At 44.3% G+C, this 23,642-nt stretch overlaps 1 protein-coding gene across 1 annotated transcript in view; it reads right to left on the reverse strand.

The window, feature by feature from the left end:
• The window catches only part of SORCS3 (sortilin related VPS10 domain containing receptor 3), an 831,591-nt gene that overhangs the window by 226,543 nt on the left and 581,406 nt on the right, over positions 1 to 23,642 (reverse strand). Inside the window, exon 14 of the mRNA XM_030204719.1 lies at positions 21,453 to 21,560. Coding sequence (XP_030060579.1) covers positions 21,453 to 21,560 — 108 coding nt within the window. The remainder of the gene's footprint in view (positions 1 to 21,452; positions 21,561 to 23,642) is intronic.

The following is a 23,642-nucleotide window of genomic DNA, read 5'->3' on the forward strand; positions in this document are numbered from 1 at the left end:
CAAGGAAGATATGTCTGTAGAATAATTTACATAACACATAATTAAAAAGCAATAATAAATGATGACCAATAATGATAATATGGCTAATATAATCAATTCAGAGGGATCAGTAGGTGGTTGGTTTAGATATAGAATAATCAAGTTCTTAAGGAGGATTCTTATTGTAAGTTTCTCCGAACAAGTGCGTTTTCAATAATTTCCTGAAGTCTGTCAAGTTACGTGTTATTTTTATAGTGTTCGAAAGTTTGTTCCATGCTTTTGTGAAGAGGTATGTGAAGGTAGATGCATGTAGTGATTTGTATTTGAGTCCTCTACAATTAGGGTAGTGAAGGTTTAGGAAGGTACGTGATGAGCTGTTGATGTTTCGTACCGGTAAGTCAATCAGGTCTGACATGTATGAAGGAGCTTCTCCATGGATGATTTTGTGGGTTAAGGTGCAAATTTTGAAAGCAATACGATCTTTTAGTGGAAGCCAATGCAATTTTTCTCTGAGGGGTTTAGCGCTCTCATACTTCGCCTTACCGCATATGAGTCTAGCTGCGGTATTTTGTGCAGTCTGAAGTTTCTTAATAGTTTACCGTGCTAGTTACTAAACTGCAGTTTTGAGTTACCACAGGTCAATGACTCCCACAGTATATCAGGAGGAGGTAAAATGCAACATTTTGCCGCAGCTTAATAACTAACCCCCCCCCCCCCCCCCCTTAAACAGGAATTTAAAGAATGAAAGGTAAAAGAAACACAGGCTATTTCTATCTGACTTGTCTGATAATTCTAAGGGACCATTTCAAATGAAAATGTTTGCATCTCATAAAGTGCTTTTCCTCACACTTTCCTAGTCATATTCTCCTCTTCTGTCTAAAGATATGACTTTCACATTTTGAAATGTCTATTACAGTTGCAGGGGAATGTAATGCCTTGAACCAACCTGTCAAGAAAACAGCAAGTCAAAAGACATCAAGAGATAACCAGGTGAAACTTAAACTAGATGATCAGCAATGGGGGGAGGGGAGGAGGAAACATTAAAATTTTCACCTCTTCTCTGTCGAAGTTTAATGACTCGGCCAGCTATTCTTTTCCTTCAGTTATGTGATTTATATATTTAGAATTGCACAGTGCTTTTTAATCTAAGATATGCAAAAAAATCATTTGGCTATTTATAAGCCACATTGAGCCTACAAATAGGTGGGAAAATGTGGGCTATAAACGTAACAAATAAATAAATTAATTAATTAAAAAAGGTCTCCATGACTCATCTATTTTTAGATTTCAGTGTGAACTCATAATATAAATTGCCATTGAAGAGCTTCTAAAACTCTTTCTTATTTTATGTGATTCATTTCATAATTCTGTACAACGTGTTAGCTTTGAATATTAGGGCTTTCAGACCCACAGCATTTATATCAGCTTTGAAAAGGGAACAATTCACTTTTGAAAAGTGAGACGAGGAAATTGCCTATTTGTGTATAGTTTTCTTTTTCTGGATAGGGTTTGTTGGTTAGTGGTAATGTCGTTGCACTATAATACAGAACAAGAACTGAGAAATAAGTTCAAAGAATGGACTTAACCATTTGGGGCTAGATTCTATATATTTCTTTAAAAATAATTGTTGCCTTAAAAAAAGAATCTGGATGCATTCTATAAAGTATGCTTAATGTTGTTGACTCCTGAGGAAGGCTTCTTTTAGCCAAAACATGGCCCGTGTTGGGTTTTTTGGGGTTAGTTTACCTTTGGCAATAAACTTTTGAACGTTCTTACTCAGCTGTTTGCCTTGGTCATTCAGAACATTCTGTCTTCCACCTTTGCTCGTTGTTCTCGATTTCTTTTGTGAAAGGTGTGGAGGTGTGTGGATCCCCTTTTCTTTTACCAGTGTTTTTTTCTTTAACATATTTACACAAGATTTATATTTATTTGAAATTATGATGGCACTGGTGATCAGAAGATTGGACTATATATATATAAATTAGACTCTTCCACTTGACTCTTCCAGGTTTAAGCAGTCAAGAAAGGAAATAAATATACTATGGATTATTAGAAAAGGAATGGAGAACAAAACTGAGAATACTGTAATGGCTTTGTATCACTCCATGGTGTTACCGTACCTCTAATATTGTGTGCAATTTTGGTCTTTATTGGTTGATAAAGACTCAAGACTCGACATGAGTTATATTTCAGCCACTCAGGAGTCTGAGAAGAAACAACTCTATATCAGTCAATATGGTACCTCACAGGAAAAATAATTTTGGTTTATGACATCAAAAAGTGCTTAAACAAAAGTAATTGCACACTGCGATGTGAACTTCTGACCACAACTGGTAACAGACTCCCGATACAGGGCTAGTGGCCGAAATATGACTAGTCTCAAGGCTTGAGTTTTTGCTTGCCAACCAATAAAGATCTGATAGACACCTTGATGAATTGTTTGCTGTGAGTTTGTCACCTTTGCTGTGTTTGGTTTTCTTTGAGTTCTGCCGACAGCCATTTTTTCCAGTTTTTTGTTGTGCAATGTTGGTCACCACAACTCAAAAGAATAGTTAAGCTCTGGAACTCGATGCTGGAGGATGTGGTAACAGCGGTTAGCATATCTGGGTTTAAAAAAAGGTATGGACAAGTTCCTGGAGGAAAAATCCATAGTCTGTTATTGAAATGGTCATGGGGAAGCCACTGCTTGCCCTGGGTTTGGTAGCATGGAATGTTGCTACTAATTGGGTTTCTGCCAGGTACTTGTGACCTGGATTAGCCACTGTTGGAAGCAGGATACTGGGCTAGATGGACCATTGACCGGACCCAGTATTGCTGTTCTTTTATAGCAGAATTAGAAAAGGTACAGAGAAAGGCAACAAAAATGATAAAGGGGATGGAATTACTTCCCTATGAGGAAAGGCCAAAGAGGGTATAGCTTCTCAGAACAGAGAAGAGACAGCTGAAGGGAGATATGATAAAGGTTTATAAAATGCTGAATGGATTGGAATGGGTAGACATACTGGAAATTGGGAACTGGTACAAGTAGGAGAAGAAATGAGTCATGTGATCTATAGGTATAAAACAGGTCATGTGGTATTTAACACACACTAAGCTTTAGTAAAAGGGCCCCTTAGTAAACTGCTCAGACAGCACCGCACCATGCCCAAGTATAAAGTCTGCGCAAAGTAATAGAAATTACTTTGGGTTATAAAGGGGTCCTTTTACTAAGCCGCGTAAGCGTCTACGTGTGCCCCATTCATGCCAAAACGGAGTTACCGCCTGGTTACCATGGGGCTCTTGCGATAATTTCATTTTTAGCGCGCATCCGATACGCACGTCTGAAAAAGAATTTTTATAATTGGACGTGCATATTGGCACGAAGTGGCATTTGATGCGCGTAGGTCATTACCGCCTGGTTACAATGTGATACTTTACCCCTAGGTCAATGGCTGGTGGTAAGGTCTCAGACCCCAAATGGACACGCGGCAATTTTCATTTTGCCGCACATCCATTTTTGGCAAAAAGTTTTAAAAGGCATTTTTTTACAGGTGCGCTGAAAAATGATTCTGCACGCGCCCAAAACACATGTCGACACTACTGTAGGCAATTTTTCAGTGCGCCTTTGTAAAAGGGCCACAGAGTGTTAATTCAATTACAACTTAAATATGAATTCTGAAATCAAATGTATGGGGACCATAGGATGTAGAGTTTCAGGGTTCAGTAAGCAATTATTTTAGTTCTAAGAAGGATGAAGGAGAAAAGGAGTGAAGGTCAGTAACTTCAGGTACGTATTCTGCTGGAGGATGAAGTTGATTAGGTTGCCAAGATGATAAAGCATCTTTAGCACCGATGAACTGTAACACCAAGATAATTTTTCTTCAAAAATCTTGCTTGCTACAATCTGTTTTCTGTTTCAATACCTAGTTCAGAACTAACTCCCACTAAAGAGAATGAAAGATGTTCTGGTAATTGGCCTCAACACCGAGAGAAGGGAAGGAGTAAGAATTTATAGATTAACAGTGAAAATGAGGACGGAGGGCTACCAAGGAACAAAAGGAAAACCCAAAGCAGAATTCAGGTTAGTGAAAGTAAAAGTGTGGAGCAGAAAAAAGGTGAATGTAAAGAGGAGTCATCAGAACTGCCTCAAAATAACTGGATCAGAATCAGAATTGGAGAAGAGGGTACAGAAAGGCGCGCTGAAAAATGGCTTGCAGTAGTGTAGGTGCGGGTTTTGGGCGCATGCCGATCCATTTTTCAGCGCGCCTGTGAAAAAGGCCTCTTTTCTTTTTACCAAAAATGGACGTGCGGAAAAATTAAAAAATTGTCGCGCGTCCATTTTGAGTCTGAGACCTTACCGCCAGCCATTAACCTAGCGGTAAAGAATCCGGGCAGTAATGATCTATGCCCGTCAAATGCCACTTGGCGCACGTCCGTTCCACGCGTCCAAAAATAACAAAATATTTTTCAGACACGCGTATCGGACGCGCACCAAAAATGAAATTACTGCAAGAGCCATGCAGTAGTCGGGCGGTAACTCCATTTTGGTGCTTGTTGGGCGGGCATAGGATCTTACGTGGCACAGTGAAAGGACCCCTAAGTGTGAAAGCAGCAGGAAAAACAGACCACGGAGTGAAATGCTTGGAGCAGTCTCCCCATATATTTTGCTATCTCGTCAGACTCATTCCCCGTAATCTCATTCTAGTTTTCAATGGATTCTATACACAGTCTGAGTTCTGTGGCACTTATAATACAGTTCTGCGGTAGAAGATGCTTTGTTCTGGAAAGCAGTGGCTCAAGTTGATGGATAATTTGGTGCCATTTCTCCCATGTGGTAATTTTATCAAGGATTTTCATACATACATATATGCCAGTACGGATGTATAAAATGCTACTAACAAAATTACTTCCCGCACATAAGTACATAAGTATTGCCATACTGGGAAAGACCAAAGGTCCATCAAGCCCAGCATCCTGTTTCCAACATAAGTAGGCATGAAGTTCAGAATGTGTGTAATTTTATGTGTCTCTGGTGTAGATGTGTTTTACTGTGGAAATCGGGCAGGATGTTTATGCTTCTATTTATTTTTGTCTTTGATATACCATCTTATCAAAGTAGGGTCAAAGCAGTTTACAATTAAAGAAGTCATGAAATTGTCAGAAAGGAATGTCTTAAATTGATAGGAAAGTTAACACACTCGTCCTTAAAATAAAGGAGAAAAAAAGAGAAAACACAGAGAAAAAGTGGAAGGGGAAGAGATTGCTCACTAGGCCTTCAGGATTTTATTTATTTTATTGCATTTGTATCCCACATTTTCCCACCTATTTGCGGGCTCAGTGTGGCTTACAATATATTGTGAATTATGGACATACAATATGTACAGTTCGATTATGGGTTAACATTGTGAGGAGTTATGTGAAAGCAGAATCGAGCCAAGACATCGTTTGGCGTAGAAACATTGGAATGGTACAATGGGGAAAAATAGGGCGATAGAATAATGGCAAGGAGCCTTAGGTATAACTATTTTATATATGGGAGTGTTAATAGTGGTGTGAGTACGGATAGGAGGGTACAAGAAAGTGTATTGATGCAATTCTGTTGGTGTGTATAGGCTTCATGTGTTTTGACCCTTGCCATAAATTTTCTCAAAGAGATAGGTCTTCAGTCGTTTGCAGAAGTCGGTTAATTCGTAGATCGTTTTCAGGTTGCGTGGTATTGTATTCCAGAGTTGCGTGCTCTTATAGGAGAAGGTTGATGCATGCAGTGCTTTGTATTTTACGCCTTTGCAGTTAGGGAAGTGGAGATTCAGGAAAGTTCGGGATGATCTTTTTGCGTTTCTGGGTGGCAGGTCTATTAAATCAGACATGTATGCAGGGGCTACACCATGAATGATTTTGTGGACTAAGGTGCAAACTTTAAAGGTGATGCGTTCCTTGAGTGGGAGCCAGTGCAGTTTCTCACGTAAGGGTTTTGCACTTTCGTATTTTGGTTTTCCGAAGATGAGTCTGGCTGCTGTATTCTGGGTTGTTTGAAGTTTCTTCAGTATTTGTTCTTTGCAACCTGCATATAGTGATGTGGGTGGAGTCATGATATACACATAAAGGACTGAGCACAATTCTATTAACTGTGCTCTGAATGCCGTAGTCACATGCCGTAGTCACACCACTCCTTAAAAAACCTTCATTGGACCCTACCTGTCCTTCCAACTATCGCCCCATCTCCCTCCTCCCTTTCCTATCCAAGATACTTGAATGTGCTGTTCACCGCCGTTACCTTGATTTTCTTTCATCTCAAGCTATTCTTGATTCACTTCAATTTGGCTTTCGCCCCTTTCATTCAACTGAAACAGCGCTTGCTAAAGTCTTCAATGATCTGCTCCAGGCCAGATCCAAAGGTCTCTATTCTATCCTCATCCTTCTCGATCAATCTGCTGCTTTTGACACTGTTGATCACAGCCTACTCCTTGATACGCTGTCCTCACTTGGATTTCAGGGCTCTGTTCTTTCCTGGTTTTCTTCTTATCTCTCCCAGCGTACCTTTAGTGTATACTCTAGTGGATCCTCCTTTACTTCTATCCCACTGTCAGTTGGTGTACCTCAGGGATCTGTCCTGGGACCTCTTCTTTTCTCCATCTATACTTCTTCCCTTGGTACTCTGATCTCATCCCATGGTTTTCAGTATCATCTTTACGCAGATGACTCCCACCTCTCCACACCAGAAATCTCCGCCGAAATCCAGGCCAAAGTATCAGCCTGCCTGTCTGACATTGCTGCCTGGATGTCTCAGCTCCATCTGAAACTAAACATGACCAAGACTGAGCTTCTTATCTTTCCCCCTAAACCAACCTCTCCTCTTACCCCATTCTCTGTTTCTGTGGATAACACTCTCATCCTTCCTATCTCATCAGTTCGTAACCTTGGGGTCATCTTTGACTCCTCCCTCCCCTTCTCTGCACATATTCAGCAGACTGCTAAAACCTGCCGTTTCTTTTTCTATAATATCCCCAAAATTTGCCCTTTCCTTTCTGAGCACACTACCAGAACCCATCCACACTCTTATCACCTCTCGCTTAGACTATTGCAACTTGATTCTCACAGGTCTCCCACTTAGCCATCTCTCTCCTCTTCAATCTGTTCAAAATTCTGCAGCACGACTAATATTCCGCCAGTGTCGTTATGCTCATATTAGCACTCTCCTTAAGTCACTTCACTGGCTTCCTATCCGTTTCCGCATACAGTTCAAACTCCTCTCATTGACTTATAAGTGCATTCACTCTGCAGCTCCTCAATACCTCTCCACTCTTATCTCTCCCTACACTCCTCCCCCTGGGAACTCCATTCACTGGATAAATCTCTCTTATCTGCACCCTTCTCCTCCACCGCTAATTCCAGAATCCGTTCCTTTTATCTTGCTGCACCATATGCCTGGAATAGACTTCCTGAGCCGGTACGTCAAGCTCCATCCCTGGCCATCTTCAAATCTAAGCTAAAAGCCCACCTTTTTGATGCTGCTTTTAACTCCTAACCCTTATTCACTTGTTCAGAACCCTTATTTTATCATTCTCACTTTAATATTCCCTTATCTCTTGTTTGTCCTGTTTGTCTGTCCTAATTAGATTGTAAGCTTTGTCGAGCAGGGACTGTCTCTTCATGTTCAAGTGTACAGCGCTGCGTACGTCTAGTAGCGCTATAGAAATGATAAGTAGTAGTAGTAATAGTAGTGAATTGGGTGCCATTTATAGAATAGCATGTAATGCTGGGATCCGTGCCAAATCTTGGGAGTGGGCTTTTTACACCAACTGAAACCTGGTGTAAATCCTGGTGTGTAAACTATGCACGGATCCCCTAAATTCTATAATAGTGCGTGCATCTTTAGTGATCAACTTGACCCACCCATGGCCATGCCCCCTTTTCAGTTGCGCACTGAGGGGTCCTTTTACAAAGGCGCACTAAAAATAAGCGTACACTACGTGCTAGAGACGCCCATATATGCCTATGGGCGTCTCTAGCATCTTAATCACTAGGCAGACTATCTGTCAAACGGCCATGTCTAAATATCCTTGGTGTGACCTTTTGTAGGGACCTGGTTGAAACCTGAGGGGTTATTATATTAATTTAATTTGGTAAAATGTATGGTATTTAACTAGCTATCCAGCAATATTCAGCAGCAGATGGCCATTATCTCCCACTGAATATTACCAGTTAGCACTTAGCAAATAGTCAGTTAAAACTGACTATCTGCCAATATTCAATGTATTGCCGGCTAAGTTTGACAGCCAAATTAGGCCGCCCAAATAGCAGGTCTATCTTTGGCTGGTTTCAACTTAACTGGCCAGCGCTGAATACCAGCTTGGCTGGTTAAGTTGAAACTGGCCAAAAGTAAACCGAATATTCAATGCTGTTCACCAGAAATGGACCGGTATTGAATATCTGAGCTCAGCGCTGACCATGGGATTCAGCCTGGCTAACTTCCATGGTCTGAATATCGACCCCACTGAGTTTGTTGTAGCCCACATTAAAGATAGATGTACTCTTGATATATGGAACTTTTATTGCTGGGTTAGTGACCATGAAATGATGATTTTTACCCAGGTTTGGGTTTGGAGAAGAATTGGAAACTCAAAACAGTAGTCTTAGGGGCCCTTTATTAAGCCGCGTAAGCATCTACGTGCACCCAATGCGCGCCACAATGGAGTTACCGCATGGCTACCGTGTGGCCCTTGCGGTAATTTCATTTTTGGCGAGCGTTTGCTATTTTCTGGCGCGCTCCAAGTGGCATTTGGCGCACGTAGACCGTTACCGACCGGTTACCATGCGAGACTTTACCGCTAGGCCAATGGCTGACGGTAAGGTCTCAGACCCAAAGTGGATGCGCGGACATTTTCATTTTGCCGCACGTCCATTTCCAGCAAAAATAAAAGGTATTTTTTTGCGGGTGTGCTGAAAAATGATTCTGTGCGCGCCCAAAACACACGTCTACGCTACCACAGGCCATTTTTCAGTGCGCCTTAGTAAAAGGACCCCTTAGCTTTGATATAGGATTTTGAGGTGCTGAAGGTAGCAAGAAAAGTCAGCGCTGATTTCTTTTTCTCTAGGTCTGAGTAGGCATATGGGCAATGGTGATGTCTGCCTTTCTGTTTACCAATAGCTCCAGTGTAACCATATTTCCTTCAGTGGCGTACCAAGGAGGGGGGGGGCGGTGGGTGCAGTCCGCCCCGGGTGCACGCCTCTTGGGGGGGGTGCCGTGCGCCTGTCTGCTACGTTTGCTTTGTGCTCCCTCTGACCCGGAACAGGTTACTTCCTGTTCCGGGGCAGAGGGAGCATGGAAACAAACGAAGCGGACAGGCGCGCGGCACCCCCCCCCCCCAGCGGCATGCACCCGGGGGGGTGTCCTTTCGCCGAGGGGGGGGGGTTGCGCTGCACCCGGGGGGGGCGGGGCGCATCGACGATCCGCCCCGGGTGTCAGCCCCCCTAGGAACGCCACTGATTTCCTTTTGTTTCTTGTCTCTCTTTAAACTTCTTCTCAAATTGTAAGCTGATTTTGGTTCTACTTTTTCTATTTTTTACTATCCTCTGTAACCTATTATTACTGTAATTGCAAAGTGCCTTGCTCTACTTCTCAGATGGCAGTCTATCAAGCAAATGAACTAAAATTAAACTAGATTTCATTTTAAATTATTGATCTGGATGTTTAAGGCTCTTCATGATGTGGGACCCCTGTTGCAATTGTCAGTAGCAAGTTACATGCAGTACTGAGAAGTAATATTTCTGCTATTCTAGTTCACTTTTATGGAATACTAGTAAAAAAGGCCCGTTTCTGACACAAATGAAACGGGCGCTAGCAAGGTTTTCCTCGGAGTGTGTCTGTTTGAGAGAGTGTGTGTGAGAGTGACTGTGTGTGAGAGACAGTGAATATGCGAGTGTGTGTGTGTGACAGAGAGAGTGAGACTGGGTGCGAGTGTGTCTGTGAGAGAGACTGTGTGTGTGAGTATGAGAGTGTGTGCCAGGGCCCCTCCTCCCTCCCAGTTCCATAGTCCCCCCTCCCTCCCGCCCTCTGAGTTCCAGGGTCGTCCCCTCCCTCCCTCCCTGCCTCCGAGCTCCAGGGTCGTCCCCTCCCTGCCTTTGAGTTCCAGGGTCGTCCTCTCCCTGCCTCCCTCCGAGTTTCAGGGTCCCCTCCCTCTCCTGCATTATGCTCTCTCCCCTGCATTCATCCCAATGCAGGCAACGTCCTCTGTGCCCTGTCCCCTCCATCCATCCATGTGCAGCATCTCTCCCCTGCCCCCTCCATCTCCCTCCGAGTTCCAGGCCCCCCTCCCCCCTCTCCGAGTTCCAGTGTCCCCCTCCTTCCCTCCCTCCCCCCCCTCCGAGTTCCAGTGCCCCCCTCCCTCCCTCCCATTTCCAGGGTCCCCCCTCCCTCTATCCCTCCCTCTATCCCTCCTTACCAGTTCCAGGGTTTCATGGAACTGGGAGGGAGGGGGGACGGAGAACGTTGGAGGACTGACATCAGCAGGTGGTTACAATCCCAGTAACACACATTGGAACGTTGGAGGAGAACGTTGAAGGAGTGATGTCAGCAGGTGGTTACGATCCCAGTGAGACACATTGGAACGCTGGAGGAGCAAATTATTATATTAAATGATCCAAGTAAGTTTTTTCTGCTAACACATGTGATGTTTTTTTTTTTTGAAGAAGATAAAACTATAGTTATTCCCCCATCAGCTTTTGAGTAGCACTGGATTGAAACATAGAAACATGACAGCAGGTAAGGGCAGTATGGCGCATCCGTACTGCCCTCCTCAGTAACCACTAACTCCTCCTTTTTCTAAGAGATCCCACGTCTGTCCCACACCTTCTTAAACTCTGACACAGTCTTCGTCTCCACGACCTCCACCAGGAGGCCATTCCACACATGAACCACCCTTTCTGTGAAAAAGTATTTATTTATTTATTTACTTACTTATTGCATTTGTATCCCACATTTTCCCACCTCTTTGCAGGCTCAATGTGGCTTACAATACATCATGGATAGTGGAAATATAATAGAAAAATAGGCATTTAGTGTTACAGAAAATTTTTGGTAACATGATAATAAGACATGATAGTAGTATGACAAGCAGATATTATAAGACATTTCTAACTACGTGTGGAGGATTTATGTATATTCACATTGGTTGATTTTTGTGGTAAGCCTTGCTAAGAGATGGGTCTTCAGTAGTTTGCGGAAGTTCGTTAGTTCGTAGGTAATTTTTTAAGTTGCCTATTTCCTTTTACCTTCATCTTATGCCCTCTCATTCCAGAGATTTCCTTCATTTGAAAAAGGCTCACCTTCTGTACATTAATGCCACTGAGGTACTTAAACATCTCTATCATATCGCCTCCCTCCCACATATCTTCTAACGTATACATGTTGAGGTTTATGAACCTATCCATATATATTTTATCATTGAGAGTGCTGATCAATTTTGTAGCCACCCTCTGGACTGACTCCATCCTGTTTATATCTTTCCATAGTGCACACAGTATTCTAAATGGGGCCTCACCTGAGACTAGTACAACGGCACTATCACCTCTTTGTTCCTGCTGGTCATCCCTCTCCTTATGCACCCGAGCATCCTTCTGGCTTTGAGCATCGTCTTTTCTACCTGGTTGGCCAACTTAAGGTCATCAGACACAATCACCCTCAAGAACCGCTCTTTCGTACACAGAAGCACGTCACCTCCTACACTGATTGGACTGCTAAAGGATGATTTTATAAAATTCATTGATTTTTATGCACTATGATAATTGAGGGGCCTTTTTTACTAAGTTGAATTAGGCACTAATGTAACATGGAGGGGCATAATCAAATGGGGGTGCCCATCTCTAACGGCGCCCATCTCTACGGACAGCACCACGAAGGGGCAGGGAAACCTGTATTATCGAAACAAGATGGACGTCCATCTTTAGTTTTGATAATACGGTCGGGGACGCCCAAATCTCAACATTTAGGTCGACTTTAGAGATGACCACTCTTAGAGATGGCTGACCTTGGTTTTCACCGATAATGGAAACCAAGGACATTCATCTCAAAAACAGCAAAATCCAAGCCATTTGGTCGTGGGAGGAGCCAGCATCTGTAGTGCACTGGTCCCCATCACATGCCAGGACACCAACCGGGCACCCTAGGGGGCACTGCAGTGGACTTCACAAATTGCTCCCAGGTGCATAGCTCCCTTACCTTGGGTGCTGAGCCCCCCAACCCCCCCCCCCCCCCCCCAAGGTCCGCCTGCCTGAAGTACACTGCACCTACTACAACTGCTCCAGGGACCTGTATACTGCAAGTGGTAAGCCCAAATTGGGCTTTCCGCCACTTTGTACAAGGGCCTCTATGTCCGAACCTAATTTACTTGTTATAACTGCCCATGACTACATTTAGTCGTGCGGACGGGCGCTAGGTATATTCTATAAACCGTGACTAAATTTAGGCGTACTTTCTAGAATACGCCTAGATGTATTTTTTCGGCGCTGATTTTTTAGACGCAATATACAGAATCTAGCCCTAAACACTTAGCATGGAAAATCTTTTGGGGCTTTGGCACAGCCTGGGAATGCGTCTTTCATTTAATAAGGAGATTATCACCACACATTCACTGTTAACGTAGCTGCCAATACAATACAGTTAGGTATACATTCAGAAGTGTGGCTAATTGCATTTCACATTATCAGAGATACTATTAATGCATTGTATAAACTGTATGGTTGCCTTGTTTAACATGCAGGGAATGCTCTTGACAGTTTCAGAGGTTTTGCAATTGCAAAGCTTATCTGTTATGTGCGTTAATCACAAAACCTTAGAACAAGTTTATAATTGCCACTTTAGGGATTATTCTATAAAGAAAGTGCTAACATTTATGGGCCAAAAATCTGTTTACACACTATGCTGTAAATATGTGCCTATCTGTATTGTGAGTAGATTACAGATGGACAAACACATGGGAAGAGTCTGAGTGGATTGGGGTGAAGATCACACATATGCTATCTATACTATAACATTTCAAGTTTATTTTACTATACTGCCCATTGAGTACTTCTGAGCAATGTACAAGATATTCATATATATACAAGAAAACAAAAATGTATGCAATATAAATAAAAAAGTTAAAGAGAACTCCATTAAATAATAGGAAAATATGAGACTAAAGGTGCCCTAGCGTTTTCAGCGTGCATTAAAAATAAGCGTGTAGTAAATGCTAGAGACTCCCATATATTCCTAACCATTAGCACGCGTTTCTAAAAGACCTCCTGAGTGCTTTATTAATGTGATCCCCAGGCTCATCTCCAGTCCCAGGCACCTACTTTCCCTTATACAATACATACCTCTAATGTATACCCTGGAGGAAAGGAGGAACAGGGGTGATATGATACAGACGTTCAAATATTTGAAAGGTATTAATCCGCAAACACATCTTTTCCGGAGATGGGAAGGCGGTAGAACAAGAGGACATGAAATGAGGTTGAAGGGGGGCAGACTCAGGAAAGATGTCAGGAAGTATTTTTTCACAGAGAGGGCGGTGGATGCTTGGAATGCCCTCCCGCGGGAGGTGGTGGAGATGAAAACGGTAACGGATTTCAAACATGCGTGGGATATGCATAAAGGAATCCTATGCAGAAGGAATGGATCCTCAGAAGCTTAGCCGAAATTGGGTGGCGGAGCGGGTGGGTGAAAGAGGGGTTGGTGGTTGGGAGGCGAGGATAGCGAAGGGCAGACTTATACGGTCTGTCCAGAGCCAGTGATGGGAGGCGGGACTGGTGGTTGGGAGGTGGGAAGTACTGCTGGGCAGACTTGTACGGTCTGTGCCCTGAATAAGGCAGGTACAAATCAAGGTAAGGTATACACATATGAGTTTGTCTTGTTGGGCAGACTGGATGGACCATGCAGGTCTTTTTCTGCCGTCATCTACTATGTTAGTATCCACCTTATAATTGAAAGAAAAACGCCTAGATTTCGACCCAAATCGGGAGATAGACGTTTATCTCACAAAAACGAATAAATCGATATAATGGAAAGCCGATTTTGGATGTTTTCAACTGCACTCCATCGCGAAAGTGTACAAAGTTGACGGGGGCATGTCGGAGGCGTGGTGAAGGTGGAACTGGGGCGTGGTTATCGGCCGAAGAGAGATGGGCGCCTTTCGCCGATAATGGAAAAAAAGTATGCGTTTGTAGCTAGAATTTAGGGCACTTTTCCTGGACCCTGTTTTTTCACGAATAAGGCCCAAAAAGTGCCCTAAATGACCAGATTACCCCCAGAGGGAATCGGGGATGACCTCCCCTGACTCCCCCGGTGGTCACTAACCCCCTCCCACCACAAAAAATGATGTTTCACAACTTTTTATTTTCACCCTCAAATGTCATACCCACCTCCCTGGCAGCAGTATGCAGGTCCCTGGAGCAGTTGTTAGGGGGTGCAGTGGACTTCAGGCAGGTGGACCCAGGCCCATCCCCCCCCTACCTGTTACAATTGTGCTGCTTAATGCTTAGTCGTCCAACCCCCCAAACCCACTGTACCCACATGTAGGTGCCCCCCTTCACCCCTTAGGGCTATAGTAATGGTGTAGACTTGTGGGCAGTGGGTTTTGAGGGGGATTTGGGGGGCTCAACACCCAAGGGAAGGGTGCTATGCACCTGGGAGCTCTTTTACCTTTTTTTTTCGTTTTTGTAAAAGTGCCCCCTAGGGTGCCCGGTTGGTGTCCTGGCATGTGAGGGGGACCAGTGCACTACGAATCCTGGCCCCTCCCACGAACAAATGCCTTGGATTTATTCGTTTTTGAGCTGGGCGCTTTCATTTTCCATTATCGCTGAAAAACAAAAACGTCCAGCTCACAAATTGTCGAATAAAACATGGACGTCTATTTTTTTTCGAAAATACGGTTCGGTCCGCCCCTTCACGGACCCGTTCTCGGAGATAAACGCCCATGGAGATAGACGTTTTCGTTCAATTATGCCCCTCCACGTTACCTCTAATTTAAGTGTGAGAACTCACACCAATCACAGAGCCTGTGTAAATGTTTGAACCTGAATGTTGGATATACATGTGCTAGGCTCAAGCGATTACATCAAAATCTGACATGGCGTAAAATGCTCACACCTAAGCCTAATCTATTTAAGAGGACCTTACAGTACTGGTGTGGGGACTTACTCTGAAATTCACTCAATTCTGTCCCAAACAATCCCAACTCTTGTAATTCACACAGTCCAGAATCACACAACCTTTAAATCTTCACATTAATTTTGTTACTTTACTAACGGGGATCATCAGAGTAGCTGACAGCATATACCATTTGGGAACAGCGTCCCATGTACTCATGGCGCTGTACACATAGTCATTGATCTACCTGTAGCTCTTAAATACTTTTTCTTTTTTGAACTCTTTTTATGCAATCCTTAACAATCATATTCTAAAAAGCTTTTAGCTTTGACTTTTGAGATGCATATTGATACTACTTAACTTAAGCCTAGGCACGAAATTGCAGATTTACACATCTACAAGGGCAGTTCCGTGCAGAACTGCCGTTATAGAATTCACGCTCAGCGCACATCATCCCAGCACCTAAATGTTGGTATCACTTATTGAATTTACCCCGGTATGTGTATTTGCACAGTAATGCTTAGGCAGAATTTTGGCATTTATATGCATATATGTGTATATATACCATAAGTTGGAAGATACCCCCAGATTCTATATATCGCACCTAGCATTCTATGCTGAAAAACAAGCATATCCTATACAATAATTTGCACCTCCAACGTTCCATGTCTGGCTGCCTGGGTTCGTAACATCTCCTGGCTGCCTGGGTTCATAACATCTCCTCTCGTCAACCAGCCTCCAGCGTTCCATTCCCCTTCACTGTCCCGCCCTCGCATCAAGACGTAATGACATCAGAGGGCGGAACAGTGAGAGGGAAGAGAATGCTGGAGGCGAGATGACATCAGGAGGGATGTTACGAATGGAACGGAAGCCAGCACCAGCCAGCCAGAGAACGTTCAGGTACAAATTGAGGGGAGGAGAGAATCGCGGGACATCGAGGGGAGGGAGGGAGGAAGGGAAGGGCAGGGCAGAGGAGAATTGATGGACATGGATGGGATGGGAGGACAGTAGAGGAGACAATCGCGGGACACGGATGGGAGGGCAGGGAAGAGGAGAATCGCTGGATGTGGAGGGGAGGGCAGGGGAGAGAGAAAAAAAAAAGCTTACATGACAGCCTTCCTAGGGCCCATTTCATTGTTGAGGAAACAGGAATGGTTCCACTAATTCTATAATAATGTGCATAACTTAATCGACTTAACAAGCTAATCAGCGTTGATAACAGCACTTAAGCAATAATGAGCACTAATTGGCAATAATTAGAATTTATGCACACAACTCGCTAAGTGTATTCTGTACTGAACTGTGCCTAAATTCTAATGTGTGCAGTTCAAAACGGGCAGGGAAATGGGTGTTTCGTGGCTGTTCCGAAATTTATGTGCACAGTTATAGAATACCAGTAAAAAAGGCCCGTTTCTCACACAAATGAAATGGGCACTAGCAAGGTTATCATGTAATGGCAATTATGTTTTAAGGGAACCGTTAGGAGGCGAGTTGTGGTGCAAATTCTGCGCTCGCCTGCTTCCCGCCACCCTGCTGGTTATGATGGAGTTTGAGCGGCGCAGGAGTCTGTATGTCAACGGCCAGTTGTGGCGCAAGTTCCTGCTTTGCGGCCATTCTGAGTTTGACATGGTGCTCATTAACACGTACGGTGTACAGGCTCCTAGTTCCATGCCCCCCTCCCTCCCTCCCTCTCCTCCGAGTTCCAGGCCCCCCTCTCCTCCGAGTTCCAGGACCCCGCCTCCCTCCCTCTCTCTCTCTCTCCTCCCGAGTGGCAGCCCGACCTGCACTGTCCGCCCTCTTCTCCCAGTCCTCCTACTGCCCCTCGCCTTCCTGCGTGCCGCCCAGAATTTAAAAGTTCTTACCTCGGGGTCCGGCGGCAGCAGTGAAAGGCGAGCAGGCTCGGCGCTTCAGCCTGCCTTCCCTTCTCTCTCAGCTCTGCCTCTGGTCCCGCCCTCATTTCCTGTTTCCGCAAGGGCAGGACCAGAGGCAGAGCTGAGAGAGAAGGGAAGGTAGGCTGAAGCGCCAAGCCTGCTCACCTTTCACTACAGTCACCGGACCCGGAGGTAAGAACTTTTAAATTCTGGGCGGCACGCAGGAAGGAGAGGAGCAGGCTAAGGACTGGGAGAAGAGGGCGGGCAGCGCAGGTCGGGCTGGCTGGGAACTTCCATTCCGGGACTTCGGGCAGGTCAAATATTGGGGGTGGTCAAGAACACACAGCATCCACAGAGTCGGCGCCTATGCCTCCATGTCCAGCAATTCTTCCCTCTCCTCCCTTCCATGTCCAGCGATTCTCCTCTTTCCTGCCCTGCCATCTGTGTCCCGTGATTCTCTCCTCTACTGTCCTCCCATCCCATCCATTCTCCTCTGCCCTGCCCTCCCCTACCCTCCCCTTCCCCCCTCCCTCCTTCCCCTCACGATTCTCTCCTCCCCTCGATTTGTACCTGAACATTCTCTGGCTGGCTGGTGCTGGCTTCCATTCCCTCTCACTGTTCCGCCCTCTGATGTCATTACATTTTGACGCGAGGGCGGGGCAATGAGTGGTTATGGATGCTATGAACCCAGGCATCCAGACGTAGAACTTTGGAGGTGCAAATTATTATATAGGATGACCAAGTGCGCATAAATCTACATGCAGGGATCTACACCATATTTTCATTGGTGTAAGTCAGTGGCGTAGCCAGACCTGACATTTTGGGTGGGCCCAGAGTTAATATGGGTGGGCACTAGGTGTGAGTAGTGTTTCTTGGGATTGCCCTGAATGTGACATTCAACATATGTATTTTTTTTTTTCAAAATGCTACAGTCAGCATTTTAAGAAATGGGGTTCACTGCTGCCATTAAATATTGATCCGCTTATTAGCAAATGGAGAATACAAAAAAAGTTAAAGTCCCAATAAGGCTATGTGCTGGCATATTGACTATACCAGGGGTCATAAAAACAGCTCAGTCTATATTCATAAATCTGGTGAGTGGCTAAATAGCCAGCTAAAAACAACAGCACAAACCTGAATCCACATTTTAAAACCCCATAAGATATCTGTATATTATATGTCTTTCCCTAGACAAGTATCTGCATATGCAAACACACACTAGCCCCAAAATGGCACTATTTAAATCTGATATGGCTGCCATACAACTTGATAGTAATTAGAGGAAGAGATACCCAATCAGCAAATCATACAAAATACAAGGGGTTCTCTTATAAATAGTAAGCAAAGGTACCAGCTCCGTCGACGAAGAGATGACCCTCTTCTGCCACCCGGCACCCAGTCTTCAAAATGAAAAGCGAAGAAGCGCCTCGCGTCAGCTCTGCACTGCGCTCGTCGCGTCAGCCCGTCAATCACTGTGTCCCGCCCTCGAGGAAATAGGAAGTTACATCAGAGGGCAGGACACAGTGATTGACGGGCTGACGTGATGAGCGCAGTGCAGAGCAGACGCGATGCGCTTCTTCGCTTTTCTTTTTGAAGGCTGGATGCCATTGCCGGGTGGCAGAAGAGGGTCGTCTCTCCGTCCGTCGACGGAGCTGGTAAGCAGGTGCGGGTGGGGGCGGGGCGGACGTTGGTTGGGCGGGCCTGGAGGGAAAGTGGCTGGGCCTGGGCCCATCCAGGCCCACCCGTGGCTACGCCCCTGGTGTAAATGATGGCGTGTAGTTTTAGGTACTGGGATATCAATTACGCTTATTCTATACATTGTGCCACATATAGCATACACTTAGTCGGAAATGTTTACCACGCAGATTTTTTTAGGCATCTTATACAGAATCTGGCCCAATATGGTGTACTTTGACAAAATGGAATTGGCGCGTTATCTGCATTGCAATTAATATATGATGGAGAACATTTCTTTGCGTTAACTACATGGAAGCTCTCCCAAAAAATCTGGGAGTGCCCCAACATATACTGCAGAGGTTTTTCTAACGTGCTTTAGGGGTCCTTTTACTAAGGTGCGCTAAAAAATGGCCTGCGGTCGTGTAGGCGCGGGTTTTGGAAGCACACAGAATCATTTTTCAGCACACCCGTAAAAAAGGCCTTTTAAACGTTTTTGCCCAAAATGAACGTGCAGCAAAATCAAAATTGCCGCCCGTCCATTTTGGGTCTGAGACTTTACCGCCAGCCTCTGACCTAGCGGTAAAGTCTCATGCGGTAACCGGGCGGTAATGACCTACGCGCGCCAAATGTCATTTGGCACGCGTCCGATACACGCGGCAGAAAATAAAAATTATTTTTCAGTCACGTGTATCGGATGCGCACCAAAAATGAAATTACCGTAAAAGCCACGCGGTAGACGTGCGGTAACTCCATTTTGGCGCACACTGGGCACACGTAGACGCTTACCCAGCTTAGTAAATGGGCCCCTTAGTTTTTGCAATTAAAAAAGCATGAGATACAAACCTTTAACAGAGTTTAGTAAACAGCATGTGAAACAAGCAGGGTTTAGTACAATTCATCTAATCACAGTTCGACTAACAGACAAATGGTCTAATGGCAATTAGTCCAATGGTACATTTCGGCTAATAGACAATCCGTCCAATAGGGCAATTCATCTAATGAGACGTTTTGGCTAATGTTAGAGATAAAGATGAAATGTACTATGAAGTCTCGAAAATTGATATGTCTATAAAATTGACTGAAGCTAAAAAGAGTTTCCTCTCTGTCTTCCACATAGGAGAAGAACTTCCTCTCTCATTCCTTGCTCAGAGGAAAAGGAAATTTCTCTCTCTCTTCACTAGTGGTAGCAATTTTTTTTTTGTTACATTTGTACCCCGCGCTTTCCCACTCATGGCAGGCTCAATGCGGCTTACATGGGGCAATGGAGGGTTAAGTGAGTTGCCCAGAGTCACAAGGAGCTGCCTGTGCATGAAGTGGGAATCAAACTCAGTTCCTCAGGACCAAAGTCCTCCACCACCCTAACCACTAGGCCACTCCTCCACTGCTGCTACTATTCCACTAGCAACATTCCATGTAGAAGTCAGCCCTTGCAGATCACCAATGTGGCCACGCAGGCTTCTGCTTCTGTGAGTCTGACGTCCTGCACGTGCAGGACGTCAGACTCACAGAAACAGAAGCCTGCGCAGCCTTCTACATGGAATGTTGCTAGTGGAATAGCAACATTCCATGTAGAATCTCCAATAGTAGCAACATTCCACTGTAGAATCTCCAATAGTATCTATTTTATTTTTGTTACATTTGTACCCTGCGCTTTCCCACTCATGGCAGGCTCAGTGCGGCTTACATGGGACAATGGAGGGTTAAGTGACTTGCCCAGAGTCACAAGGAGCTGCCTGTGCCTGAAGTGGGAATCGAACTCAGGTCGTCAGTTCCCCAGGACGAAAGTCCACCACCCTAACCACTAGGCCACTCCTCCACAGTTAAGCTTTATTAAGGCAGACCTCACTCACAAAAATAGAATCTTTCCTTGTTTCACTAGATCGAGAGCAGCAGGTTACTAGAACATGGAAGAAACGTTTTTCACCTGGAAGCAAAATGTGTCTTCCCTTGGGTAGAGGTCAGGGACTGAACAACACTGACAAATGTTTGTGCTTTTTTTCATTTTGTCATATTAACTTTCTTCACTTGTACTGTATATATGTTTAAAAATTTAACTTTTTCCACAAAGTTAGCGTGCTAATCTTTAATTTCTGACAATTAAAAGAACTGACACCTATATCTTGCTGTAGTTTTTTTCTTACAAAATTATAGCTTTTTTGCATCAATATTCTTTCTCCTCTTTTGTTTAGACTAATCGAGCCATTAGACAAATTGTCTTATAGACCAACGGATCCATTTGCCCTCTTGTATTTTTGTCTTCAGCTCAGATTTGGAATGGTGAGTGTTTCACAGGAGGGAGGGAAAGGTTCTGATTCACTGCATACCAGAGGCAAAGGTAGCAGCCCATTTTTGGGGGGGACGGCCTAGGTGGACTAGGGAGACACCCATTCCTCTCCGACCTCTCTCCCCCCTTCATTAAAAAGTTTACCCTTGCTGGCGGGGATGCCCAAGTCTCATCAGCTGAAGAGTTCCGCAGTCTGACCCTCCCCTGGTGCAATGATGCCGACACCCCTCGCCCATGCTCATTTCATGTGCATGAACTGAACATGTGTGAAGAATGTCAGTGTCAATGGCTGGAAAGCAGATCACCAACTTCCTCAGGATAGGGATTCATGGAGCTCTTCAGTTCTTCAGTACTGCAATTTGGGGGATGGGGTGAGACCAAAGTGGGGAGGCCCAGCCCCCAAAGCCCCCCTCGTGGCTATACCACTCAAGGATTATGTTTTCCCTTTTGTTCAGAATGAAAAGTCTTGGGGATTGGTGGGAGAAGGAGGGAGCCTGGTATGTTAATATGTTTAAGTGAAGTCCATCCTACTTACGTCATGATCTGTGTCTCTATGCCTGGATCCACCAGGGCTCCATCTACAAAAAGAGGAGATGAAGTAAAGCTGTACCTAATCCAGGACCTTCCTTCATCAAAGCTCAGCCTGTAATTTTAACAGACAAAAATACACATTTGTGAACAATCAGTCTGAAAACATTTTCTGGTAAAGAAGAGCATTTCTGTGACATTTAAAGAAAAATATGAAAAGGTACCACAGTGAAAATAGTTACCCAGTTCTATTAGGAAACTTCAAAAATGTTCAGTCATTCTGAGTCATGTTTTCTGACAATCAAATTATAGATAATGCTGTTTTCTTTAAAAAAAAAAAAAAAAGCAAAGGTTTTTGTTTTTTTATTATTTCAGATGGGAAAGAGGATTTCCTTAAATGCCTCAGCTAACTGCAGCGATTTCCTTAAATGCCTCGGCTGACTGCAACCAAGTTTCTGCTTCTAAGCCCAGAATTTTTGAAATAAATAAAGAGAAGAAAAGTTTTTTGGTGGCTACATTAGAACATTTCATGACTTGGAGGTAGGGGGTAGTGTTATTCTCTGGGCTGGTGAAAAAACTGACGGACATATTGTTTTTCTTTTAAACCATAAGATTTTTATTTATTTATTTTATTTTGTTACATTTGTACCCGGCGCTTTCCAAGTCATGGCAGCCTCAATGCGGCTTACATGGGGCAATGGAGGGTTAAGTGACTTGCCCAGAGTCACAAGCAGCTGCCTGTGCCTGAAGTGGGAATTGAACTCAGTTCCTCAGGACCAAAGTCCTCCACCACCCTAACCACTAGGCCACTCCTCCACTGGTTCTACTATTTGAGATTCTACATGGAATGTTGCTATTCCACCAATGTGGCCGCGCAGGCTTCTACATGGAATGTTGCTAGTGGAATAGCAACATTCCATGTAGAATCTCAACTAGTAGTAACAGAATCTCCAATAGTAGCAACATTCCATGTAGAATCTCCAATAGTATCTATTTTTATTACATTTGTACCCCACGCTTTCCCACTCTTGGCAGGCTCAATGCGGCTTACATGGGGCAATGGAGGGTTAAGTGACTTGCCCAGAGTCACAAGGAGCTGCCTGTACCTGAAGTGGGAATTGAACTCAGTTCCTCAGTTCCCCAGGACCAAAGTCCACCACCCTAACCACTAGGCCACTCCTCCACTCCAAGATGAGTTATTTTACTGTTAACCTTGGTTATTAGTAATGTTCCACTGAATAAACCGAGACCTGTGCTAAAATAGCATGAGTTAGTGGTAAAATAACATATCTTAAGGCCAGGGTAGCCCATATTAATAACTCCCCTACTTACTGTGAAGAGATTCAGGCTCTGGTAATCAGAGCTGATATTGTGATGTCATAATGCCTCATTCCACCATCGCCTAACAGTCAACCTCTTCAGTGATGTCACAATGGCTTGATTTTTTTTTCCAGCCTCCGACAAGCCCCCGTGAACTTTGGTCGTCCCCGCGACGGACTGCAGTTGAGGACGCCCAAAATCGGCTTTCGATTATGCCGATTTGGGTAACCTTGAGAGAAGGGCGCCCATCTCCCGATTTGTGTCAGAAGATGGGCGCCCTTCTCTTTCGAAAATGCCCCTGCTAGGCATCTATGGCTTGTATTTTAGAAACAATATATGTATATAAGTAACAGCATTTAAATGTTTATGTTTCATACATATGTAAATGGTGGTTTCAGAAAGCCACTGTTTGGAGATCTGCACCATTTCAAGAAGAGGTGATGAGGGCCATGATTTACGAATGGCTTGGGCAGGCCAAAATCTACATGTGTATAAACCATTTTATAAAGTGAACACACTTTTATGGGGGAAAACAATGTCTCCATTGTGTTTACATCAGCTCAAAGGCTTCCGCAAAATTCTAAAATGTGCTTATTTTGCCTGAGGCTTTACATGAGGGATTATGGAGGTAATTCACCTTAATCCCCTGCTTATTTCTGTCTCTTAATTGAAAAGCAATACAAATTGTGGCCTCAGTACGTAATTGGCGGCACTTTTATGTGTAGATTTGTAAAACGGGCAGGTTGTACCTTAGAGTGGAAGCAACAAATTTGTCACTTCCCCAGGGAAAAGCTGACACTTCCATGTGGAAAGCTGCTGAGCTGTTCTGCTCATTTTATTTTCAATGCGTATTCCTTCAGATTCTATATACGATGCC

Source organism: Microcaecilia unicolor, chromosome 5 (genome assembly GCF_901765095.1).
Source record: "Microcaecilia unicolor chromosome 5, aMicUni1.1, whole genome shotgun sequence".
Lineage (NCBI taxonomy): Eukaryota > Metazoa > Chordata > Amphibia > Gymnophiona > Siphonopidae > Microcaecilia > Microcaecilia unicolor.